The sequence below is a fragment of the Pseudophryne corroboree genome, chromosome 5, assembly GCF_028390025.1.
Source record: "Pseudophryne corroboree isolate aPseCor3 chromosome 5, aPseCor3.hap2, whole genome shotgun sequence".
Lineage (NCBI taxonomy): Eukaryota > Metazoa > Chordata > Amphibia > Anura > Myobatrachidae > Pseudophryne > Pseudophryne corroboree.
Window position 1 is genome coordinate 575,662,765 of NC_086448.1, and position 13,425 is coordinate 575,676,189.

General features: G+C 40.7%; 1 protein-coding gene across 5 annotated transcripts in view; it reads left to right on the plus strand.

Moving 5' to 3' along the window:
* MBP (myelin basic protein) overlaps positions 1 to 13,425 on the plus strand; it is a 384,529-nt gene that overhangs the window by 326,531 nt on the left and 44,573 nt on the right. For 3 of the 5 annotated variants that reach the window (XM_063923331.1, XM_063923326.1, XM_063923329.1), the window contains one exon: positions 5,270 to 5,703. In XM_063923331.1, coding sequence (XP_063779401.1) covers positions 5,270 to 5,703 — 434 coding nt within the window. The remainder of the gene's footprint in view (positions 1 to 5,269; positions 5,704 to 13,425) is intronic. The other 2 variants (XM_063923328.1, XM_063923330.1) reach the window with 1 other exon arrangement.

A 13,425-nucleotide genomic window follows, 5' to 3' on the forward strand; every position in this document is an offset into this window, starting at 1 on the left:
AACAAGGAAGAGGATACTATTCCACAATGTTTGTGGTACCGAAACTGGACGGTTCGGTCAGACCCATATTGAATTTAAAATCCCTGAACATTTATCTGAAAAGATTAAAGTTCAAAATGGAATCGCTCAGAGCGGTCATTGCAAGCCTGGAAGATGGGGATTTTATGGTGTCTCTGGACATCAAGGATGCTTACTTGCATGTCCCCATTTATCCACCTCATCAGGAGTACCTCAGATTTGTGGTACAGGGCTGTCATTACCAATTCCAGACGTTGCCGTTTGGGCTCTCCACGGCACCGAGAATATTTACCAAGGTAATGGCAGAAATGATGGTGCTCCTTCGAAAGCAAGGAGTCACAATTATCCCATACTTGGACGATCTCCTCATAAAGGCGAGGTCCAGAGAGCAGTTGCTAATCAGCGTAGCACACTCTCAGGAAGTGTTGCAACAGCTGGCTGGATTCTGAATATTCCAAAGTCGCAGCTATTTCCTACTACGCATCTGCCTTTTCTGGGCATGATTCTGGACACGGACCAGAAGAAGGTGTTTCTCCCGGCGGAGAAGGCTCAAGAGCTTGTGACTCTAATCAGAGACCTCTTAAAACCGAAACAGGTGTCGGTGCATCGCTGCACGCGAGTCCTGGGAAAGATGGTGGCATCATACGAAGCCATTCCCTTTGGCAGGTTCCATGCGAGGATCTTTCAGTGGGATCTGTTGGACAAGTGGTCCGGATCGCATCTTCAGATGCATCGGCTGATCACCCTGTCCCCGAAGGCCAGGGTGTCTCTTCTGTGGTGGCTGCAGAGTGCTCACCTTCTCGAGGGCCGCAGGTTCGGCATACAGGACTGGGTCCTGGTGACCACGGATGCGAGCCTCCGAGGATGGGGGGCAGTCACTCAGGGAAGAAACTTCCAAGGGTTGTGGACAAGTCAGGAGGCTTGTCTGTACATAAATATCCTGGAACTAAGGGCCATATACAACGCCCTGAGTCAAGCGGAGCCTCTGCTTCGCAACCAACCGGTGCTGATTCAGTCAGACAACATCACCGCGGTGGCTCATGTAAACCACCAGGGCGGCACAAGAATCAGAGTGGCGATGGCAGAAGCCACCAGGATTCTTCGTTGGGCGGAGAATCACGTGCAAGCACTGGCAGCAGTGTTCATTCCGGGAGTGGACAACTGGGAAGCAGACTTCCTCAGCAGGCACGACCTCCACCCGGGAGAGTGGGGACTTCATCACGAAGTCTTCACTCAGATTACAAATCGATGGGAACTGCCACAGGTGGACATGATGGCGTCCCGTCTCAACAAAAAGCTACAAAGGTATTGCGCCAGGTCAAGAGACCCTCAGGCAATAGCTGTGGACGCCCTGGTAACACCGTGGGTGTTCCAGTCGGTCTATGTGTTTCCTCCTCTTCCTCTCATACCCAAGGTGCTGAGAATCGTAAGAAAAAGAGGAGTGAGTACAATACTCATTGTTCCGGATTGGCCAAGAAGGACTTGGTACCCGAAACTGCAAGAAATGCTCACAGAGGACCCATGGCCTCTGCCTCTCAGACAGGACCTGTTGCAACAGGGGCCCTGTCTGTTCCAAGACTTACCGTGGCTGCGTTTGACGGCATGGCGGTTGAACGCAGGATCCTAGCGGAAAAAGGCATTCCGGATGAAGTTATTCCTACGCTGATAAAGGCTAGGAAGGACGTGACAGCAAAACACTATCACCGTATATGGCGAAAATATGTTGCCTGGTGTGAGGCCAGGAAGGCCCCTACAGAGGAATTCCAGCTGGGCCGGTTCCTGCACCTACAGTCTGGAGTGACTATGGGCCTGAAGTTGGGGTCCATAAAGGTCCAGATTTCGGCCCTATCCATTTTCTTTCAAAAGGAACTGGCTTCTCTTCCTGAAGTTCAGACGTTTGTTAAGGGAGTGCTGCATATTCAGCCCCCTTTTGTGCCACCAGTAGGACCTTGGGATCTCAACGTGGTGTTGGGTTTCCTGAAATCCCACTGGTTTCAGCCACTTAAGACCGTGGAGCTAAAGTATCTCACGTGGAAGGTGGTCATGCTATTGGCCTTAGCTTCGGCTAGGCGTGTGTCAGAATTGGCGGCTTTGTCATGTAAAAGCCCCTGTCTGGTTTTCCATATGGACAGGGCAGAATTACGGACTCGTCCGCAATTTCTGCCGAAGGTGGTGTCATCTTTTCATTTGAACCAACCTATTGTGGTGCCTGCGGCTACTCGTGACTTGGAGGATTCCAAGTTGCTTGATGTAGTCAGGGCTTTGAAGATCTATGTAGCCAGGACGGCTGGAGTCAGGAAGACTGACTCGCTGTTTATCCTGTATGCAAACAACAAGCTGGGTGCTCCTGCTTCAAAGCAAACTATTGCTCGCTGGATCTGTAGCACGATTCAGCAGGCTCATTCTGCGGCTGGATTGCCGCATCCAAAATCAGTGAAAGCCCATTCCTCAAGGAAAGTGGGCTCTTCTTGGGCGGCTGCCCGAAGGGTCTCGGCATTACAGCTTTGCCGAGCAGCTACTTGGTCGGGTTCAAACACATTTGCTAAGTTCTACAAGTTTGATACCCTGGCTGAGGAGGACCTTGTGTTTGCCCATTCGGTGCTGCAGAGTCATCCGCACTCTCCCGCCAGTTTGGGAGCTTTGGTATAATCCCCATGGTCCTTACGGAGTCCCCAGCATCCACTAGGACGTTAGAGAAAATAAGATTGTACTCACCGGTAAATCTATTTCTCGTAGTCCGTAGTGGATGCTGGGCGCCCGTCCCAAGTGCGGACTTTCCGCAATACGTGTATATAGTTATTGCTTAATAAAGGGTTACGTTATGTTGGCATCCATTGTTGATGCTCTGTTGTTGTTCATACTGTTGACTGGGTAAGTTATCACAAGTTATACGGTGTGATTGGTGTGGCTGGTATGAGTCTTACCCTGGATTCCAAAATCCTTTCCTTGTAATGTCAGCTCTTCCGGGAACAGTTTTCCTTAACTGAGGTCTGGAGGAGGGGCATAGAGGGAGGAGCCAGTGCACACCAGTAGTACTAAATCTTTCTTAGAGTGCCCAGTCTCCTGCGGAGCCCGTCTATTCCCCTTGGTCCTTACGGAGTCCCCAGCATCCACTACGGACTACGAGAAATAGATTTACCGGTGAGTAAAATATTATTTTTATTTTGTTTTATTTTTTTAATTGAAAACTTGATCTGATACATTTCTAAATAAGAGTTTCTTTATACTATTACTTGGGGTAGGAGTGCATATATTTTAGAATCCAACTAGGCTATGCCATATACCAAAAATTGTATTTGTGTTCTGCTTTTAATTTCGGAATCTTGTCCTTTTAAATAATGTCACAGAAATAAAATGGTAAGTTATGTTTCCCCTGGTTTTTATACAAAAACTTGCTTTGTGAGCAAATTATCAGAAATCTATCTCAGATGATGATATTGCTTGGGTTTTAACCTTAATATGTCTGCTGTTATTGACAATGCTCCCACCTAAGAATGTACTGTAGCTGCCACTGATTTGCACACAGGGAAAACTGATCATTTATTGAGACTAAGGGGCCATTGTCACTCGGTCATAGCATTCTACAACCAAATCAATTTCCAAGAGGTCCATATGTTAACCCAGTGGTTCCCAAACTGTGTGCCTTGTCACCCTGGGGTGCCATAGGACACTTGCAGTGGTGCCTTGTACTGGCTATCCAGGACCGATTCAATTTGTATATGGTCAAAGTAATAGAGAAAAAACAGTGCTTGTAGCTGCCAATGATAAAATATGTGGACACACAGAAGCAAATCTTATTCCTCACCACATAAGTGAACCCTAAGATGACATCTATACACAATTTTTCTTAATTTCATATTATTTTCTAAATTTCTCAATTAGTAACTTTTGGCCTAGGGGTGCCATGAAAAAAATTCTGATACTCTAGAGAGCTGTGATTCAAAAATGTTTAGGAACCACTGTGTTAACCCCCGATTTAAGGAGAGTCTAATTGTTAATGTAGGGATAATGATGTTAGTATTAGAAATGTGGCCCGAAAGACACTAGATATCTAAGGATAATCTGAGCACAGCTAGTCTGAGTGATTTTTAGTTATCAGGCAAAAGATACAATTTGGCCTGCCATTGTGGTCACCTGTCAATCACATTTCCAGGTTCCATGGGATCTGTGTGCTCAACTCAAGTCCTGAATGGCTAGATGTGTCCAATTTGACCACCGCATGTGCCCACTTGAAAATGGATTCTGTTGCTGAATGCTGTGACGGGGTGACAAGATTATCTACTTTAGTCTAAATAAATTGTCACTTCAGTACTGTATATGCAAAATACTGGGTAATGTCACTCCCTTAGCGCAGAGAATCCCATGCTCTACCATTACAGTTCAGGTTTTAAGAATGCCCACACTTGAGCACAGGTGATTAGTACCTCACTTTGATTTAACCATCTGGACTCGAGCATGGATATCCATAAAACCTGGACTGTAATGGCAGAGTTTGGGAAACTCTGTATAGCTGATAGTATTGTCAGTAACCCTGAACCTGCATCAGACATTCAGCCAAAGACTGTGCCTAGAAGTAATGCCACATCAGTTCCAGCCAGTGGCTTTCCCAGTGATATTTTATTAATCATTTTTGGTTCTTACACATGCTTAAAATCTATTGGAAAATAGGAATGTGTTATGTGAAGTGCCACAGATTGCATATTGATGATGCCACATCGCAGTGGGAGAAAGGGCTTAATGGGGCTATATGATACAGTCCACACAGCAATGTTGGGTCGGGAGTTAGTAGGTTTGTTTGAGTAAGGAAGGATAATAAATGTTGTGTTTAACTCCCAAATGACTGGAGGAACTCTGCATTTGGATATGTACAGTAGGTGGGTTAATTTAGCACCAGCAGTGCATATATGGATTGCAGGTTTAGGTAGTTACGCTTGTATATCTATTTATTAAGTAAGTAATGAATAATCAATTTTGAGTTTTACAAGTATTACATAATAGTGGTTAATTAAGTCTCTAGCATAAATATGTTGTTGTCTAAACCACAGATATTTAGATCAACACAAGCTAGAGGAAATGTTTCATACTAAGTATTTAAATTCTCCCTGTTCTCTCTTCTAATTCCCTACTTTAAAATGTCATGGCCATATTCTGAGTGCTCTGCATGAAATAGCTAGATGAGGATAGTGAGAAGAAGGAATCATTGTTTTCTTTTCACAGCTCGGCATTCACATCTCCCTCTTATTATTTGCAGCAGATGTGAACCAGAACAATGGCACCTCGTCCAAGGGCACGGCGGTGACTGACTCCACAGGCACAGAAGAGACTAAGAATGATTGGAAGGATGCCAACCCAGCTGATGCTGCTGCTCGCCCACATCTGATACGCCTTTTTTCCCGAGATGCTCCAGGAAGGGAGGACAACACCTTCAAAGATCGGCCCTCTGAGTCAGATGAGCTTCAAACCATCCCGGAGGACAGTGGAACTACTTCACCAGAAACGGATTTGATGGCATCACAGAAACTGTCTCGCGGTCACGGATCAAAACACATGGCATCGGCAAGCACTTCTGATCACTCTAGGCATGGCCATGGAGCCCACGGGAGATACAGGGACTCTGGTCTTCTGGACTCACTGGGCAGGTTCTTTGGCGGTGACAGGCATATTCCTAGGAAGGGATCAGGAAAGGTGAGCACTGAGGAATAGAGGAAAATAACAGAAAAAGACAAATGAACTGGGGACACAGAGGACATGTTGTGTTAGATTATAACTAATATGTTGTCCTAGTGACCATTAATTCAATGAATCATTATGTCTCATTCACTAAACACTGTAATCGCATCGTGCTGTTTAATGGTATCGGCAGGTAACCCACCACTGTTTATTGAATGAGGCTTCGATTTGTTTATTGACAGAGTAATCTAGTTATTGTATTGGTATGGATTGTTTTTCCCAATGCAACTTAAGTTTTTCTGTTTTTGTGGGTGTGACTTTAGCAGCAATCATCCTAAATATGGTGCAGGTGTAAATGTGACTTTACTGACCATCCGCTTTATGCATTTCATACATTTTAGTAAACATTCATCTATGCTTCAATAAGTACATTTAACCATCCATTTGGTGCCTTATATCGCTAGAAATATGTCTACTGTAAGTGCTTATTTCCCATTACATCCATAAAACATTGCAATAATAATACAGTGAATGTCATCTGAACAAAACCATAAAAATCGAACAGCAGCAATTTTGATTACTATAGACGACAATATTTTCTTATTTGCTGGGCGTGTAATTGAAATTACAAGTCCAGACAATGCAATCTGTTTATTACCATATTATACTGTACCTTGACTGTTCCTCATTGTGAAGGTATATAACTAAAGCATAAAGTATGTGCTTTTATGTTAGTTTAGAGAGAGCTGCTTAATCAGTGCCATTAGACTATCAAATGTGATTGGAGTAATTTTATTATTTGTAAACATTTTATTAGTATATAGCTGTTTATTACAATTTTGTTGTCATTTTATTTTTTTAATGAAAACTACTACATAAAAATTCAATCTATGGTAACATTTCACAAAGGTAAAAGTATACGTCTGGTTTATGCATCATTGTGGAAAGACTTTATAAAATAGCAAAAGCATTTCCTGTCCAAAGAATGCAGCCAGCAAGTACTGTGTTTTTTTATTGATGCTGCTTTGTGACATTTTAATTGCTTCTTTGGCTCCTAGAAAACAGTATATACTGTAAAAAAGCGGTGCAATGTCAGAGAACACAGGGTTAACACAGGCGCTATCTCCCCAAGTGCAGACTGTTCACTCCAAAATTAAATTATGACTTGCTGGGAGTAAAAGCTAGAGGGTATCATTTCATTGCTTGAGTCGTTTTGAAAACGCAGCAGGGTTTGGGCAGGTATACAGAGCGCTCAACAAAAATAATCCAGACGAAATCTAGCGCTATACTTCTCCAGGTATAAAAATAAGATCTGGGCCTCTAACGCTGAACAGACACCAATCTTAGTAAATAAAAGAAGGCTGACAAATTACATATTTGCTACCAAATTCTGTTCTGCCTGCTACAGTATTTGTCAGCCCGACATAATGGTACTGCGTATGATTATGATTCTGGTGATCAACAACTAACAATTTAAACAACTGTAAATTTCCTTTTTGAATGCATAAACCAACTTTTATGGTATCATTAGCCTCATTTAAATGCATAATCAAAGTAAGCCCTGTAGGCATCAAATGCTATGTATTTTAAATGGTGTTTTTTTATGTAATGCCAAAATACTTAAAGCTCATTAAATGGATCTCTGCATTGCTTGATAGTTCCATGCCACACTAGATTAATTATGGAAGACTTGTTTCATGATGGCTTCCACTAATTAATTGCACATCTTTTTATGCTGCAAGTGTACAGTCTTGTTCTGAATACATGGTCTGGCATCCTTTTTCAGGAAACACAATCATCATACTCCCATGTCCGCTCAATATTAAATCAGTAACTTTTCCTGCGGTTTGCACTATAACCTTGAAGCAAGAATGATTACCATTACCAGTGTCATTTGTTCCTGAATGGAAGCTGTTCTTTGTCTCCATAGAATATAAGGCTTCCCTTGAAATAACCATTTCATATTTTTTTGTATAGAAAAGAATGATATCCTAAATAGTGTCAGGCTTGGCAAACGCAGAGTATGTGAGGACAATAGGCAAATGTTGCAGGAAGGTGGCAATGTAATCAGAGTATAAAGGGTATATTTACTAAGGTGCAGGTTTATAGCAGTGGAGATGATGCCCGTAAGCATAATGCATCAGATTCTACTTTATTCAGCACCTTTTAGGATATGATAGACAGAATCTAATTGGTTGCTGCGGGCAACATCTCCACATCTAGAAACCCACCCAGACTTAAGTAAATATACCCCTAAGCCTTCATACACACTATAGAGTTTTTTCTATAAGAAAAAAAGAAATACATTTGACATGCCATTTGATTCTAGCGCTTTTTATAGAGTCTAGAGCTTGTTGTGAATTGCAACAATAATTAAATAATTATCAAAACAATAAATGCATTCCTCAAAAAAAGATGAACATTAGTAAACATGTCTGATGGTGTGGTGGATCTTAAACAGGGGTAGGTAACCTGTGGCATGACAGACGCTGTGAAACGACATATCCCAGCATGCCCTACCACAATTTTGATGTAAGAGCATGCTAAAACTGTGGCAGGGCTTGCTGGCATGTGTAGTTCTACAGCAGCTGGATTACCACACGTTGGCGTCCCTTGCTGTAGAACAATAGTTTCTAGCGGCATGCCTTTTTACATTTGTTTTACTCGGATAGTAGATATGAGCCTGACCGCATGTAGTAAAATGCTGTCAGCCAAGATCATGACAAGGACATAAATCTGCTGTACAGGAGCTAGGTTCCCAAATCATCTTTTCTTTAGCTTCCAGATGTATTTGTACTTTCCGAAATGTCAGATTTCTGACTTCAACAGAATGTACTGTAGCTGTTTCAGAACGTAAAGCTGCACTGCCCTCTACTGTACATGTTACTATCTACTCCCTACCCTAGTGGACAAGTTGCTTTTTCGATGGGCTCCTCTCATGTCCCCAAATTACAATTATGGGAGAGGGAGACAACCACTCACAAGTCAATGTGAAGAGATTGCATACTGTGATTGCTCTTCCCAGACAAATTACCGCCTCCGTCACCATTTTAAATTGGCGAGCATAATGGATTTGCCTTACCATACATGAGGCTGCCCCATTTGGTAGTTTTTCCCCCAACACACCAGCTAGGGATGGGAGAAGATTACTAAAATTGGTGTCCTAAATCAGCGGTAAGCTGTGGTACACTAATCCGTTCTCACAGGGCAGGGCACCCGTTTTTGCCACAATGTTGTTTTATATACTGTATGTTTTTAAATAGGATATTTTGCTTTACACTGCCATACACTCTTGTAAAAGGACAAGCAACTCCATGGAAGCCAAGTAGTATTTAGAACATTTATACGGGTACATACATCTACAAGCTGCCTCCCTCTCATACACTTAGATGTTTCATTATTTGTCAGATGTTCCTCAGCTATTGCAGTGGAATCAGCCATAATGTATGAAACATCTCTCTCTGGATTCTGGAGTTAGTGAGCTGGTGTTTAGTATTTTCAGATAACATTTTTGTAGTACAATCTCTATTTTGTAAATATGCTCATGTTGTTATATGTGAAATGTTTATTGCACATCTATATGTGCTAATCTCTGACCTTATATGAGCATTCTTACACAAGAGGATTTCTTTCTGTACATTTTGTAAATGTTCTTGAGTGCAGTGATATGTATTATGCAGCAGAGATCAAATGAATGGATCACTGGAAGTTGTTTCCTTGCTGTTCCTCAGTTTTACAGCTTTGTGTTTTAGAATCGCCAGTAAGCTACATCAGAAAAGAACTGCAGTTACACAATGTCATTATTACACGTCATTGTCTCAGAACATGGCTAACAGTATTGTGGACCTTTGTTTAAGTCTAACAATCGTTTGTTTTTGCAATTGTCAGTCTTGTCTGCACAGCCAGTAAGTTGTGCTTTTTTTTCTAATGGTGAGCGTCACAAAATGCAAGCTTCAGGTACAAGTGTAGTATCACTTATGAATGTACTGGCTGGACACTATGTATTACTCACTTTGTATGCTGTTCTGTTTAAATGGACATGATTGTTGCCAAATTCTGAAATCTACTTTTCACCTACAAACTGTAGACATCAGATGAAGTGTACAGGCTACAGTAATACGGTACTTACAATGTACGGTATAATATTTCCCATGTATGCACATGAGCCTACTAATATGAGCACATGAAAGGAAACAGAACTGCAGACACTGACTTGGTGTTAACTCAGGAAGTGTATTTCCGATCATATATAACCGTTTCATGTGTATGATCTCAGGTCACGCAACTAAATTAAGAAAGGAATACTGGTACAATACATTTTTCACAAGTGCCTGATTGGGATAATACCCCAAGTTTATCCTTAAGCCTTTTATAGCTCTCTGAGACCTGCAGTCTATGTTTTGTTGCCATTCTAGATTACATAGACGTGGTAGAGAGAATAACAGTGATCTGTAAGGTTTATGTCTTCAATATATGTGGTCTTGAGCTCTACACAGGTGGTGAGACGGTGTCTGTTGATCATTGGGGCAAACTGCAGGGAATACTGTAGGCTTCCTAGTGACACCTTGCAGTACGTAAAGGTAAACTCTGACTTTCCAATAACTGCTTTAATTTCTAGTACATGACTTGCTGCAATTATTTACAAATGTCATTACTTATCTTTCTGGCTGCCGTACAGTATGTGTGTTACAGCTGTACCCTTGCATCAAAGCGTATGTGGGATGCAGCACGGTTCTGCATAGATTATCATTTGTATCCTAATGACTAATGATAAACATACAAGGCTAAAACTAATACAAGGGATTTAATAAGACGGAACAATGTTTTTAGTAAAAGAAGCAACGTTTTTAAAAGACAATAGTTAGTAATATAAAGGTGGGGAAACACTTTTGGGGAGATGTATCAAGCCTTTTAAAGAGAAAAATTGGAAGTGCTGCCCAAAGCCACCAATCAACTTATGGCATTTATCTAGCACAGTATTTAAAATTACATTTACTGTAGATTGTTGGCTGCTTTGTGAAAATTCTCTACTTTATCACTTTCCAAGGCTTGATACATCTCCCCTTCTATCAGGCGGGGCTCTTTCACCGTCACTACTAGTCTTTGTGATATTTCCATATCCTGCATAAAGTAGTGTGGTCTGCTTTTCGTATGTGCAATGAAATCTATAACAGGCACACAGTTCAGCCCTGTGACCTGTTCATAATTACCCATGGCTAGATATTCTGCCTTAGCACATTAGTACATACTTGCACCTCCCAGCCTGCTAGTGCCAGGCAATTATTGCCCCTTTTCAATACCTGCTGTCTGCAGAATAGTGTTAGCTCATAGGCTGGTAGGCGTCACACCAGTGGCAGATGTACTGTTGGTCTGCAGCAGCTGTAGAGTGGAACTTTTTGTCTTTCCTGTGCTAAACATCTCACTTCGATTGCGTGACTTACATTAAGCTATCTTTGTTTTCTCCATGATATTCTTTATGTATTACTTTAATGGTACAGTACATATTCTACGGTACAGTGTTTTACAAATTAGATAGCAGAGATAAATGTATATTCTACACATTGTACAACTGAAATGTATGTATGAGTTGCTACATTATATTTTATCTTAACACTTCCCTACATCTGCTAATATAAATAATATTATACTGCTATAAATAATTACATTGTATTACTTGCAACATCTAAATAACTGCAATGTATCAGATGCCCTGTATGTATATTATACTTAGTATTGTATGATTTAACATGATTGTGTTAATACTTGGCTTTGAATGTTCTATGCTAATAAAACTTCATTGTTAAAATGTATGTACTAATTGCCTCTTTATTTAAGTTTTCCCTATTATCATTTTACTAATTTATCTCAAATTCAGTGACACAAATTACATTTCTTGTATATGGTTAGATTTAAGTTTTGTTTTGTTTTTTTCAAAAGGCCCGTCACCATCTCCTGTATAGAAGCATAGATTACAGAGTTGCTAAGCAATGGATTATAGCTACATACATATTACAGATACAGTGCATTCACATTACAGCTACTATCTGGAATATGTAGCAGGCCATCTAAAGTGGTTTCCTTCTATTCCACTGATTTCTGAAGACGTGTAGCTCTGAGCGGGTTCTGAATATTCGTGCACCCAGTATTTCCTACATTACACAGTCTTGTCAATGCAAATATGGCATAGTTAATGATCACAGCCTAAATAGTGAAATCATAAACTGTTATTATTTCACAAAATACCTACTGCTAGCAAACTACCAGCAGGTATTGTCTATGTGTGTCAATCTCTTTGATCCTGTGTGCCAAATATTTTTAGTTTAAAGACTAGTCCTAGTTCAGCAATGGGAAACTCAAGTGACCAAATGAATACACCCCATCAAGTTTGTCAGTGTTCCTGTGCAGATATGTAACCTTAGGAAATAAAATAGCATGGGTCAATGATGTATACTTGTTTTGCCCGGTACTCTGAATGAAGCAGTAAGACCATGTTAGGCTGCCTCTTCTTGTCAAAGGTTAGATCCAGTATCAAACCACAGCAAATAATTCTACAAAAGAAGGACAAGAGGACACACATAGTGAAACATTTCTAGATAAATACAAAAGATTTCAGGCATATGAACCATACTCATCACAATGTTACAGGTGTCCACATCCCCAATGGAACATGTTAATGGTATCCAAATTGGTGTCCAACCAACATCAAAAGCCATGGTGGGGTCTACGATGATGTCAAACTGTTGGATTTACTAAAAATGTTGACCTTTTACAATTTATAAAAACAAAAAGGCTTATCTGAAAGATGAACCAGGGGTATTTACCGCTTCCATCCACAAAAGAGAACTCCAGAGACCCAGACAATGTAATCACGGGTCCTCTGTGACTTTTGATTCTTTGTAGGATACTGATTTGGATAGCATTAATGTGTTCCATTTGAGATGCGGACACCTTCAACCCTGTGATGAGTATGAGGTGATGTGCCTGAAAAGTGTTAAAATGATGTTTGTGGAATTCTAATGTGAGGAAATTGTGTGGCTTAGCAGTATTACAGGATGTGCATCCTCTTGTCCTTTGTTTCATTACAAAAACAAAATGGTGCCTCCTAATCAAATAATCTATAGTAAATCCCCAATGTGTATATAAACCATAGATAACTTCAATTTTTAATGTGGGTAGTTCTGTACCAAAATTTTCGAATGAGTGCTTACCTGAAAACCGGTATTTTCCTGGAATATTTCAACAGATTATATGAGCAAAGCATCATGCTACCAACATTGGTATCTCAAAAGTTATCTAGCAGCACATTTAAAATATGAAATACTTCTTTAATAGCAGAGATAACACATGCAGAATAATAAAATGCATAGATCTCTAACCCGAAATATCTTTCAAAAGGACCCATTAGGAACTAGTCTTGAGATCTGGATCAACCTAAGTGTGTAGGCTCAAATATCTCACTGGTATTGCAATTACTTCATCAGCGGTACAAAGTGGAATAATAGCGTGCCCCCTTAAATACTCTGTGCAGTAAGTAGTAACGATTCATAAGTAGAAGGTGCGAAAAAAATTGGCACTGTCTAAAATGTGTGAAATGTGATATCTGGTAATAAAAAAGGTCTCTACACTAGTGAGGTTCTATTCAGTCAACACATAAAAAGCATAATCCACTTTAGGAATCTGTTAGCTGCAGAGTAATCATCCAGACATCCCAGGCAGTAGATTATGTGAAAGGCTTAA